This window comes from Puccinia triticina, chromosome 1A (assembly GCF_026914185.1).
Source record: "Puccinia triticina chromosome 1A, complete sequence".
Taxonomy (NCBI): Eukaryota; Fungi; Basidiomycota; class Pucciniomycetes; order Pucciniales; family Pucciniaceae; genus Puccinia; species Puccinia triticina.
Window position 1 is genome coordinate 2,467,992 of NC_070558.1, and position 13,575 is coordinate 2,481,566.

A 13,575-nucleotide genomic window follows, 5' to 3' on the forward strand; every position below is an offset into this window, starting at 1 on the left:
GACATCCATTCTTTATCATTACAATATTCTGTGTCATTGATAATGTTATGATCAAAAGAGATAAAATAAAATAGCACACCTGGAGGACACCTTTCTTTGCAGTCATTACAAGCTGATGCAGAAGGGCAGAAGGTAAATAATATTTTTGGCTCAGGCAGTTCTAACAAAAACTGGCCTGTTACATCACAGACAAGGCCCTAAAAGAAGTTTTCTGTTTTTGGAATAATCCAGAGATAGCAACAGGTAGCTTTTTTTTACACAGATAAAACATGTTATTTTAGCATGTTATAGCTACCTATTGCTGCCGCCATAGCAGCTGCCATTACTATGTATTCACTGAAGCCCAATATCATTCTAGAAAGTATCAGAATGAACATCTTGACTGGCCAATGGCACTGCACCATCTTGGTGATCGAAGTTCAAAAAAACATTTTGCAGGCGCGGGGCTACATTGAAGAGGGTCGAGGCACTGTATCTCAATATTTACAGAATAGAAAGGGCAAGATGAATAAAAACACTGGGCAATAAATCGGATGCAAACTAACGATTCGAACTATATACACGACCAAAGCAAAGGCGTGGAACTCGAATATGTTGAGGTTCTTAGGATGCTTCCCCAAACAACAGCTCACAGACAGTTGTTAATGGACACGAAGGGGGTGGGGAGGAATTAAGGATTATCTGGTTCTGGACAGATTGCGGGGAGGGATGAGAATACTCTCGGTGTGCCGCTCGTTGAGCAATGGGGGCAATCTGAATTCGGAGCTTGAGGGTGAACTTGAGAAGGCCGAGTGGGTGGGCGAGTTGTCGCGTTTGATGGCCACGACCCGGAGGGCGACCGGGGGCGGGAAAGAACCGGGACCGGGTCGGACGGGGTTGGGCAGGGGCGGCAGACAGCGGCTTGAAAACAACGATCTGGAGGTGGTCACGGTTGGTTCATCAGCCGAACAGGACCGTCGGGCTTGGGCGCATGAAATGCTGGTGGACGGTTGCGAAGGACAACCCAAGTTGATTGAAGTGTGTTCTTGCCCCTCTCCTGTCGCACTGCTAAAACCAGGATGAGCTCCAGTGGAAGGCATACTCTCTCCGCGTGACTGCCACGGCGCTCGGTTTTGAGCATGTGGATGGTGGCTTGGTGGCGAACTCGAGCGGGAAGATGAATTAGACTCGGTAGGAGACACCTGATCGGGTGAAAAGTCGTAGACGGAACTTGATGACTGGGGCTCAAAGGGCTGTGGTCGAGGATTTTCATCAGTCGAGCGCGAGAGTCGGGTCAAGGAATAACTGTTCAGATTGACGGCTGTATCGGCGTGGGGCTGATCCAATCTCATGGAACCAATGTTCAAGTATTGGGATGGTGGGCGCTGGGAGGCGACGTGTGAGTTCAGATGTGATTTGGCCGTATGTGAGCTCCACCTAGGGCGTACAGCATGATGGCTGGCCAAGTGGTCAGGGAGGATTGCTGATTTCGATTGAGGATCGGTGCTTGACCGGCGCGGCGATAGAGGATCAGCGGGATAATCATGGCAGGGGGCATCGGGAGCGCGCCGGGGCAGCCACTTGCGGGTATAGGGAGAGCAAGGGGTACTGGGGATGTTCCGTCGATGAGAGCCGGACGGACTGCGTAGTTGCAGCTCAGACCTAGGCAATCGATCGGAGACAGACGCGTCTTGTGGCGAGGAGGGCCTAGTAGCTAGCTGGCAGCGATCGTGAGCAGATCGACGAACCAGTCCATCTGGGATGGTATTGACCCCTAGAACAGTTGGCTGGAAGGGCGGCAGTAAGGATGCTGACGAGAAGGTTGGGCTGGATGCATCGGTTGAGCTGAACGGATGGGGTGGGAGAGATTTTATTGTCAGTATGTTGAAACTGGTACACCACGTTCGCAAATGACCCGAAAACGCAACCATATCAGCAATCCAGTGGTAGTACCACAGGAAATCTCCCCGATAAAAGTGGAGAAAGCAGAAAGCACGAAGTTTTGTTTTATGGTTTGGTAGTAAAGAAAAGGCAAATCATGAGGTAATTACCAATTGAGCATGGTTGAAACGCTGGGCAGCAACAGCTCAGGAGCAGAGCTCTTCACCCGGCCATAAGAAGCTCGACTTCGGTCTTGCTGGGAAGTAGATGGCTGCGGTCGGTCATGCAGGGTTGCTTGCGAGTTGGATGGTGCTTTCTGGCGGTTAACCTTTGCTCGTCTATTCTGGAACCACACCTAAGGAAATGGGCAGGTACAGCCAGCTCAGCGATGGCTGCACTGAGACAATCACCAAACCAACAGCGCAAATGGGGCAGATGAAGCAACTTACTTGAACTTCACGATTGGACATTCCCAATTTTGCACCAATTGCTTCCCGTAGATCGAACGTGGGTGTGTCAGTCTTCAGGACCAGGTGTGGGATTCACGCGAGACGTCAGTTATTTTGAGATCTTAATTCATGCTAGCGGGGGAAGATCTTGACAGCAGAACTGATGGCGACGGGTAGCAAAATCACGGTGGCTGGGTGTCTCAGAGGCCGGCGCGCCAGACTCACATATTCAAATAGATTCGATAACACCTCCAATTGCTCCGGAGTGATTCTTTTTCGCTTGGGTCGTGGAACGCCTAGTTGGAGCGATCTGGCCGAGTTGTCGCTGGATGGGATGACCGTTGGGAGCCTTGCAAGGTAGAGCTGAGGTTGATGAGCCGATGAGTTCCACTTCTGATGTGCATAGATTGAAACCTCGCCATTGGGATTGGATTGGGAGTTTGGCGATGGAGAGGCCTGCTGAGACATTGCTTGAGTCGGAGAAACCACTGATGGTCCAAAGGATGACATGATTTACAAAAGAAAAGAAAGATATATCTCAATATCTATATAGGAATGTATATATAATGAATTAAAAGGTACAGTTGATAAGGTGAACAAGAAGTATTGCTCGATGACTGGTAAAGAAAATAATGAATGTTCTATTTGCAGCGCAGGGCAAGAGAGGAGGAGGAGGGAGGCGGATTCAAGTTCAACAAAGCTATTATTTATGAATTATCTATACTTATGGGGAGAATCAGAATGTGAAGCTTCGGGAGGACAAGAATCTCGATTCTTGGTTGGTTGGTGATCTGGAAGACGAAAAGAAGAAAGATGGAAAGAAAGTCAAGCCAAGGATGATTAGATCAAGCAACCTGATAGTGATGTGGAAGCAGTCGACGAGATCATGTATGTATGTATGTACAAGTGTTCAGTTTTTTACCTGGTGTAGAATGAACGATCAGAGAAAGTGGAAGATAATACGTCTCAGGTTTATTTAAGTTGAAAATGAAATGCTTAAGAGAGATGCAGACAAGGACAGGAAGATATGTACAGCGCAGGGAAAGACTAAGGAAAATAATGAGGAAAAAACCCGCTTATTCTTGAAAGTGAGGTGCTTTGAATGGTTATAAGTATGTAATGCCTATTATAAATTAACAATTCAGGTGATTTGTCGATGAGTTCGTGGAAGGATTCTTTTTTTGTGATCTATGGAATTGGCATGCCTTCATGAAGCCCAAGGCGAAAAAGGAAAAGATGGAAGAGAGACGAGGGGGGAAAGCGATCAAGTTAAAGTATTGCGAAAAAAAAGAGCCAAGATATTCTGGATGACTCAAACGTGGAGAGAGGGAAACATGTGAGTTCGTTGGCCAGCAGCCGGAGGGAAGGGATTTGATTCGTTGAGCTAGTAGGGGGAACTACACGAGCCTAATAATAAAGGCCCATGAACCGAAGACTCAAATTTCCCCAGTGCTGTCAGCTTGGGTACAGTCAGCTTATGTAATCACATGGTAGCTTCCTTTTTTTCTCTTTTTATCAATCACTGAACAGGTAGGCGTGCGTGTGGGTATTGGGTACATAAATTTTAAAATAGTCAATCTCTTTGTCGAAGGAAAGTATGATTGAACAAAGATTTTGTACGAATCCAGCTCAAGCTAGGCGCTGGGCCATTCCAACCCGGGTAAAAAGAAGCTGAATTTACACATGTATTGATGTGGATGATGAAAGGCCTATCACTGGGCGTGTACAGTGCACGTCGATGGCCTTCGTAGAAGTTTACAAAGGAGGCAGAGAACAGAACCACATTTTCTGTACAAGAAGGAAAGGTGGGAGACGATATGTACTCAACTGTAACGAGCTCTGTGTATTGGCCACGCCGACCGCTCTCCGCTGCGACTTTTTGCCTACGGTTCGTGGATTCCTACGAGCTTCTCTGTGCGGATAACTTGGCTTCGAATCTCCTTAAATTAAGCACCGTAACATCCACCGGCTACGGGTGAGAAGACAGTAATATGCCAAATCGAAATGGAAGTGAGTAATGACAGATGAATTATGTATGTAAGTATGTATCTATCGTCCACGTTGCTGGTAGATTCACATTTGCTCAATTGCCGCTTTCCTACTGACTGGCCAGTTCGAAGCTGTTCGAAGGCTTCGTGAAGAGCTCGTGGTAAATATGTCAAGTTACAAACAAAGGTGTCGGTGTGAAATGTTAAATACACGTTGTGGAATTGATTGAAATGGAAATTATAGAATGAACAAGCGATGGCAGTTCCTGGCAGTTCACAAGCTAGTGATAGAGCCAAGAAATTCGACAAAAGCTCTTAAAGACTTGTCAAGGCTGTCGTCGCTAATGTGTTGAGAATCCATTCATTCTTTTCATCTCGCAAAATTTGCATCCGTCCATCCATTCAGGGCGTTACCCTGCCATGATGCCCCCGAGAGCTTGTGTAGCAAAATGATTTCGGGAGAAACCCCCCGCGATCAAGGTGGTTGGGGCTGAGCGATCTGAATTCTTGAAAGCTCTTTGATTATGATATTTTGCGATTTAGCTCCACATACTCTAGGATCGGCCAGGCGGGTCGATTCCAAACTACTTCAAGTTCAAGTCAAATTTCACTGATGAAGCCATTGGCACATTGAAGGCTAATATGTAGCAATAATGGTCTAGATTTTCAACCCGGTGAATCTTTCTGTGAGCTTATACCGGATGCACATAGTACGTATTTACATAACTGAATTTATGCATGATGTAAATGTTTTCATGCTATTCCTTTCCTGGAGAAACAAGAAAAGTTCCATTTATTAACATTAATGGGGAAGATGTTGACTTTGCAATCACCAACCGCTCGCGCTAAGCAGTGTGATTCCAATTCGGCCATGAAATCTGAGCAATAAACCCTGCGTAATAGATAAAGCATGAGGATGACAAAGAATCCCAATGGCTGTGATGCCAGATGGCGATTGGCCTAGATGAGCTGATCATGGTGAATTGTAATTTGTATCAGAGTTGGCTTGGAGGTTGTGCCAAATTATACCTATTTTTGTAAGTATTTATCGTTGATTTTATCCAACTGGTATCTTAGATCAACTGTGACGATGCGCACATCTCTCTAAATTTTTTGGGGAAAGAAGATGATGAAGCACTTGAAGAATAAACTTGGAACGATAATTATCCACTACCACCCATCGAGATCCGAATCGACATCTATTTTTTACATATTACGCAAAATTCTCTCGAGAGGGTTTGATTCTGGACCGACAGAGCTCGTTGAAATCGAGCCGCGGGAGCGATATGTGGAAGCTCTCGCCGGTGGAAGCTCAGGTGGTTAACAAAACAACTTAACGAGCCTCTCTGTTACCAACTGGACGATATGCTTCAGGATTTACGCCGCCTTTCCACTCCCTGGTGCAATGCCCTTTGATATTTGATCGGCCTAGGTTGAGCGTATCACACGTGTCGAACAGGATGCTGGAGGCTGATTGTCCAGTTTAAATTTGATCTGCGTGGATTAAAAAAACTTGTTGGTGGTCCTCAGAAGATCATCTGTATGTATGTACTGGCCTTGGCATCTCAAGAGCTAGCAATGTACAGACCCTTGCAAATATACCGCCGCCGCCACCACCATCATCATCATCAATTTTTCCGGCTTCCATCATCCCTCATCGTCCCTCGATACACATTGTTCTAAAGGCCTCGTGGCTTCCTGCTATATATGTACCCCGACGGCGGTCTTCTTAACGCATGTATGCAATCATAGCAGCGACGGAAATACGGCTTTCGGAGGATTTCGGCGTGGCTTCCGAGATACGGACGGGAAATGGCCATGTGCGCCGTGGGTGAATCCCAGGGTAACAACATCTGGAGGATCTTTCGATCAAAGGTAAGTCACATAGGGCCACATAGTGCCGTCAAGTGGCTAGAACGTAATAAGGAGGTGGCTAGCAGTAGCTGGAGCCTCTGCCTGAGTCCTTGATAGCTCCGTTTGACCCTTCCGCTCCATACTTGAATGGACGTCAGGTGGATAATTGTGGCCCTGTATTGAGCGCTGGTAAGCGTAGGGAGACTTTCAGAAGGCCGAACAGGAATTGTTTATCAATCGTAATATGTGTCACACTTTCGGGCCGGGCTTGTGCGTCTCTCCCTTGATGATTCCGAGTGGAATGATTTTGAGATGAGACACCCGAAGGCATTGGCATTGTAGATACAAATCCTTGTGCTCTGATCCATCGTTTCAGTAGGGTCATAGATAAACTCATGGAAAGGACTGCCGATGTGAACATGGAGCATCGGAATGAGAAAGAGAACTATGATTATTACGAGTCAGGAATAATTGGAGGACTTCCCGTCAATCTGCAGCCCCCTGCTGAACCAGATCTGCAGCCAGAAAACCTTAATTTTTGCGGGGAAATGCTGTCCCAGAGGCTGTAGATCTGGTTCTGCAGGGTCTGTAGATCTCAACGGGAAGTCCTCCATTGGAGAACTTTCGTCGGCTAAAGCCTAAAACTGTTGATGCAGAAGGAAAGGCTAAACCTTACTTGCTGGCCTTCTAAGTCATGCCATGTAGGCCACGGGGAGTCCTCAATTATGATAGGAGAAATGTTTAAATCCCATCATTAATCATTCTTCTGATTTAATGTACAAAATGAGCCGGGGAAACCTAATCATCAGTTCTTTATTGCAATTGATTTCAACCATTTACCACTCATTCCTCCTTAGAAAAACTTTCTTGGAATCGGGGCTGGTAGGGGGGGGGGGGGGGGGAGGAGATACATCAGTTGCGATTTTGGACTTGCTTCAGCTTGTCTTCATCAAACGTGCCACAACAGTCAAATCTTGCGAACGTTGCGTTTATATGCACGTGAGTAGAAGCCGATTCTCTCGTTGCCCCCTCCCATCCACCCCCGTAACATTGCACCTCTTCCAACCTGCTCACAGAGGCATGCAGATAAAACAGAATCTAGCCCAAAAAATATAAATGATACAATCAGATCTGCGACTGGCTGTGCACTCCAATGGGTTTGCGGAACTCGCCGATGAATCGGACGAGGCTGTCCAAGCATTTATGTACTTGGTACTGGGCTATTCATGCTCTAGCTCCCTGAGAAAACTACGAGTACGACGGATACCACATGCAAGAAATAAGGCATTCAGCACTTCCTGATTGCGGCTGTCCGTTGAGACCGCTACCCCAAATCTAGCGTAGATGCTCTAAAAAGTTAAACCCACCGGGATTAATGGCTTCATTTCTTCTAAAGATCAGTCCAAATTGATCGGTCTCTCCCCACAAATTCAATGAACTGAACAATGTGAACTGTGAGCCTCAAAAAGAGGAAGGAGTTTGCATCAGGTGAGGGACTAAACTGAGTCCCTGCTGTTGATTACTGGACAAACAATCAAAACCCTTTTTTTTTATAAGTGTAAGTTTTGCCTTTGGCATTTCACGCTATGAATATCATGATATCTACCTACAAGCATTTTTTATTTTTATGTTTTGTAGTTTGTTCTTTCCAGTACTTGTTTCTATGGGGCCAAATCCTGTAGAGGATGTGGCAATCTTAACAACTAGGGACAATGAGATGTGATGTGGGTTTGTGGGGTGGATGGGGTGCAACCATTTTTCAGGTTGATTCAATTGGGTAACGGGTATTGAAATTGAAGGGTTTTTATACATCTAAAGAGGACAACTAATAAGTGGGTTAAAGGTTGAATGGGTGGTGTGTAGTTGTCCAAGGGCAGAAGTGGTAGCGGCCAGGGGTTGGGTCCACGGGGATTCAAACGCCTGACTTGTCACTCTCTTCAAAGTGATTATACTATGTTGTTGCAGGGGAGACACCAAGCTTCTGTGGGTGATGGTTACTGCTAGGCCATCTGGACCCATCAAAACACCTTGACCCACCACAGTCTTTATTTAAAACACAGCCATCCCCAAATACATGACTTAGTGTAGCTCAATGGTGTTTGACCAGATTCTTGAGATTCATTGTGGCAATAAATGCACATGCTTCATTAATTGACTCCCAAAAATCAAAGTTCTGACTCCCAAAAGGTGAACACATTGGCAAGAATGTAATTGGATGTCCAGCCTGGTTCCCCTGGACAAAAATTTTACTTAGGGCAATTTTGGGAGTTGGAAGTCAAATTCTTTATGTAATGGATGATTTTTGACAACTTCTGTTGAAACTGCAACAGCCCAGGGTCCATTTCTCTCCCTGTCACACGTCTGTCACTCCTTTTCCCTCCCTCCAGATGAATATGCTTGTTCACCTTCTGCCCACAACTTGTCCCTCAGTTGTAATAGCTACAAAGTCTGCTCATCTGGATAATGAAAACCCATCAGCTTCTGCGCGCTTTTCCCTGAAGTGAGACCAGTGAGTCTCTTGTAGTGAGGAGCCTTTTTCCTCCTCACAGCTAGCAGCTTGAGCCCTCTCTGGGGTTCCTTCTCCTTTTTGGTTGCCTCAGAGCTTTTCTCCTCTAGGCCTCAAACCTCACTTGAGCTTTCTTCCTCAAGTCCTCATCTGCTCTCCAGTCGTCTTTTCAACAACTTCAATAGTAAAAGCCAATGATCATTTGTTTGGTTTTTGGCAGCTTTTACAATTAACATACAAGGCAATATTGCAACAATATTAGTCTACTGTTGCTATGGCCTCTTTTTTTCTGGACAAAACAGCTATTGTGTTATCCACACTTAATTTAGTGAGGGTGACTTCCAATTACAATAGGGAGGTTCAAACTTTAGCTTGAGTTCCATCTTTTACTGACTATTCAGCAACCACTAAATCAGAATAACTCAAAAAGTACTCAACAATTTGCCCATGAGCACTTTCAAATTTGCAATTTTATCCCCCTGAATACACTACCAAGCACACAGAAATTGAGCTGGTCACAATCAAGTTTCATCTTGCGCCAGGGGACTTATGTCAATCAATACCAATAATGGGTAGTTACAATATAAATTAATATCTTGCCTATCTGAGTATTTTACTGTGAATACCTTGCATTAACAGATGAAAAAATAATGTGAGTTTGAAGAAGAAGTTTTGGCCTGTCAGATATTTTGACTGGTTTGTTGACCAATGTTTTATTGAAAATTTTCAATATCCTTTATCAATGTCAGAACAGGAGTCACTTGATCCTGTATCAGAGTTAACCACCCAGCTGTACCGGAATCTTGATTAGTGCTGCCAAGATTCCCAAGATCTAGCTGAATTGAAGGTTTGTCTGTATGATTGGGATCCGGATCAACAATGTCAGGAAGGGGTGAGGTTGCATTAATAACGTCATTGGGTGGAGCTGATGGGGTTTGTTGGGCTCCCTGGAACATTGTGAGCGTTGCTGGATTAATAACGTCATTGGGTGGAGCTGATGGAGTTCATTTATGGTTTTCAAAGTTGGAATTCATGCATGCATAAATGCTTAAATCATAAATTCATAAAAATTCTTTGGCTGGGAAAGCCAAACATTACTTAAGCAGATTGGTGAGATCCCCTGCAAACAAAGTTTTATGAATTTATGATTTATGCATTTATACATGCATGAACTTCAATTTTGAAGACCAGGATTGGGTCCCCTGGAACATTGTGATAATTGATTGGAGTTGATTGAGCATCTCTGGAGGCACAACAACACCGTCCAAACAATTACTTGTTCAAATTGTGCTGGTTGGTTGGTTTGCTGAGGTGTTGGGTTGTTGGGTTGTTGGTGGGTTATGGATGATATCTTGATTGATGATCCAGGGAGGACATGTACTTGGTGTATTTCTGGATTACCACGACATGTGTGCATTTGTGTACTCCAGTAATTATTTGTGTACACTCTAAACTAAAGCTGACCGGGGGAGCCCAGAAAGGAGTGGGTGGTGATGCACTCCATAAAGTTTGGAGTGGCTGCCGGTGCGCTCCAAGAAAATGTGGGCTTTGGAGTACCTATCTTCCACTCCATGGGAACTTGGAGTGCTCAAACATGCACACCAAATAATGTGGTGTCCACAGACTTCACACCTTTTTGGTGTGCGCAGGGTAATTTTTTGGAGTGCAAAAAGGCAGACACAAAAATTATTGAGATTGGTCTGTTGACCATTGAAGTGAACCTTGTTCACCAATTCTTGCTGGTACTTCTCAAGAAGATTGCCAAGTACATTGGATTTTGGATTGTGCTCTCCATCTAAGAAAATCAGGGCTTGTGAAATGCGGTGGACCATCTGCTTCTTTGTTGGCCGCACAATCAGACGCTCTGGTTCTTCTTTGCAATCGGAAGTATCCTTATTTTCATTCTCTTGCTCTTTTATCAAGTTAAATATCTCTGCTGAAGTCCAAACTTTGGTGGCCACATTGTTTTTGCCTTCTGGGTTCATCAAGCTCTGAATGGACATTTGATGAATTAGTAATACTGCACCAATTTTTAATACTGCAGACCATTTTGAGAGGCATTCTAGGTTTTTGGAGTTTGCTGATAGATGTTGATGAGCAAATTTCAGGCAGCTGGGCACGGTAAAGTATGTGGTTATAGCAAAAATGTACCCTAGTTTTGGGCTCAAACAGGTATGTGGTATGCTGTTATGTGGTATAGCCCCAAAAAAACTAATTTTGGCCCACACCAACTATGGTGGAATGAAACCCCTATGCGGTATGGGGGGTTATGTGGTTTCACAAGTATGCCATTTCACGGGTTTGACTGTACAATTTATGCATCCATAAATTTCAACTTTGAAAACCATAACCACTAATCTATAGTATCTCAACAGTTAGCACAATATCTGGGTCATAGAGGGGCAAGAAGTCCCAAAAGGGCCAAAATACCTTGGCCTCCATCAACTTTCCAGTATGTAAGTTTTTGCACCTGGGGAAATACTGTAATTTAATGAGTCAAAATATGAAAATATCAAACAAAGTGATATGGTCAAGTGATGTCAAGTTTGGAATTTGACATAGGATTGTAAATCCAAGGCCAATGCTCCTTCTCCCCAGCTCCTGTGCAACCAACTGGACAAAGACAATCAGAGAGGCCTCCCACACTGATAGGATCACAAGAACTTGCTAATTTTGGAGTCCTACCAGTGGGCTTAGTCCATCCCTCTGCAAGCCAGTTGATTGTAGGAGAGATCCACCACCTTTCTAGCTAACAGAACTTCTAATGGAGGGAAAAGATGGGAACCTGTTTCCCTTCCTGCCTGCTCTGTTTCAGTCTGTTCCACTGAAAAACTGGTTGGCTAGTAGAAGAGAAGAATTAATCTAGTACATATTCACCATCATAGGGTAAAAATTCTTAGACCCCAGCTGTATAGCCTGTCAGCAGCACATAATGATCTGTCAGTCTTGTCAGATCAACAGAGTTTCAATGATGCTATTTATCTATTTCTGGTGCGCTTTTGTCATGACGCAGGGAGAGAGGAGAGAAAAACGAGAATGAAAAAAAAACAAAAGTGGACAATCAAAAGAAAGCATGAATGAAGATCAGGAAGAGGGTACCAAGAGCAAAAAGATCCAAGATGGTCATAATGTATTTACTTTAAGACTTGTGCAATGTGACCACAATCCAAACCTCTTTTCTTTTTCTTTTTTCTTTTAAGACAGTACCAAGTGAACGCAAGCGAGCTGAGAATGAGCTCAAACAAAAACAAACAAAAGGGAAGAGACGAGAAGACAAAATGCCCGGGCACTGGACTAGAAATAACAGAAGCACACAGAATTGAAGAGGGTCGAAAGACGCGAGGGACCATAACCTTTGGAACTGCTGGGTGACATCAGTTATAGACATAAAATGGCGAGTAATATCTTGTTTCTTTTGGTTAATTAAGATTGAGGGGACACCCTGAATTCAAGATGATGCTGATATTAATGTTTGCATGCGACGACTCAGTATTTTGATTTGTTGTTACTTTTTGTTGAGGGAGGAGGGGGGACGAAGAAAACGGGGGTAGCAAGAAATAGCGGGCGTGATAGAATGATCCTGTATTTCTGTTCATTGTCCTGTTCTCGTTTATGCTGGTAATTCGAATTTTTGCCCTCTCATTACTCGTGTGAAATAAACTGGATGGAAAAAGTTTCGGGGGAGGAAGAATGAAGAAGGGATGAAAAAGTTCTCAATGAGGTTGAATTGCCGATAGACTGAAGTTAGGATAAGTTGAACAAGTACGCACTGTAGAAAAAGTCCGCGTAGAGTCCGGTTTGTACGATTCCGGCAAAGATGGCAATCGGGTCAAGGGTGTTTTCAGTTGTGTACCTGAGAAGAAGAAGCAGCAGCACCAACAGGATATTTCAATTAATGGGGTGGATTAGGAGCGGGTCGATTGAAACAAGTAAATCAAGCCAACCTGAGGATCCAGTTGGGGATATACATTGCTCGGTAGAGGCCAAGTGCAAATAGATAATGTGTGGTGATCGTCTCGGCCTCGCCCGTCCTGTGGAGCATGAACAACTGCGGGAAAACGGCGACTGCTTCCAAGTAGATACTGAATGCCCAAAGAACTTCGACCACCGTACTGTTTTATGGGGGTGTATTTCGACGTAGCATGAACAGTTGATCAGTTCGTGATGGCATGTGCTGGTTGAAATTGGGGAAAGAAGAAGAATAGGGTAATCGACTGACAATTTGTAGTTGAATACTAATGCCAATAATGCGCATGGTCCCAGTAGGTATTCTACTTTGAATGTGTCGATTGCTGGGTCTTGAGTTGGCTTGTACTTGAAATACATCAGGTAGACTATGTACGCTGACGATGCAATAAAGAACAATTTCATTGCCGTGTTGTAGATCTAGATCCAAGCATACACAAGACACACAAAATACAGATTCATCAGTTGTGTGGGTTGGGCATGATCAAGGCACGGTGCGGAAGAGCTTACGGAGATGAAGGGCCCAGTGACAAGGTCTACATATCTCGTCAAGAATACCACCACGTAGAGAACTTGAGTCTTGAAGCTGATTCCTCTGGCCGATCTAGATTTGATGATCTTCTGAATGAGGATGAAGATCGAGGCCAGGTGGGATAGGTCACCGATCAATCGAAAGATATTCATGTCTTCTTAGGTCTTGTGGCTTGGGTTGGGAGAAGCAGTTTGTTGTGGTGGTAGTGTTCGGGCTGGTGGTGATGGGTTGAGGAAGGTGGATGCGGGTGGTTGCCTGGAGTCTGACACGTTTGGCTTTATCTGTGCTCGGGCAGGGTTACCGTAAGCTATAATTGTCGCGGGCCAGCTGGGAATGGAAGGAAGCCCCTCGGGGCTGAGGGTGCCCAATGGGGATACTCCAAAACAGACCGCCTGACCCCGTTTCACCTTCAGATCAGCC

General features: G+C 44.7%; 2 protein-coding genes across 2 annotated transcripts; both read right to left on the reverse strand.

Moving 5' to 3' along the window:
- Positions 1–925: 925 nt before the first annotated feature.
- On the reverse strand, positions 926–2,819 carry PtA15_1A303 (uncharacterized protein; the record flags this gene model as incomplete). Its single annotated transcript, XM_053165317.1, has 5 exons — positions 926–978; positions 1,082–1,824; positions 2,031–2,215; positions 2,310–2,381; positions 2,535–2,819. The coding sequence occupies 5 exons, from the start codon at positions 2,817–2,819 to the stop codon at positions 926–928; spliced, it is 1,338 nt and encodes a 445-aa protein (XP_053016520.1).
- A 9,448-nt stretch (positions 2,820–12,267) lies between these two features.
- On the reverse strand, positions 12,268–13,307 carry PtA15_1A304 (uncharacterized protein; the record flags this gene model as incomplete). Its single annotated transcript, XM_053165318.1, has 5 exons — positions 12,268–12,317; positions 12,428–12,510; positions 12,602–12,769; positions 12,877–13,043; positions 13,134–13,307. The coding sequence occupies 5 exons, from the start codon at positions 13,305–13,307 to the stop codon at positions 12,268–12,270; spliced, it is 642 nt and encodes a 213-aa protein (XP_053016521.1).
- Positions 13,308–13,575: the final 268 nt, after the last annotated feature.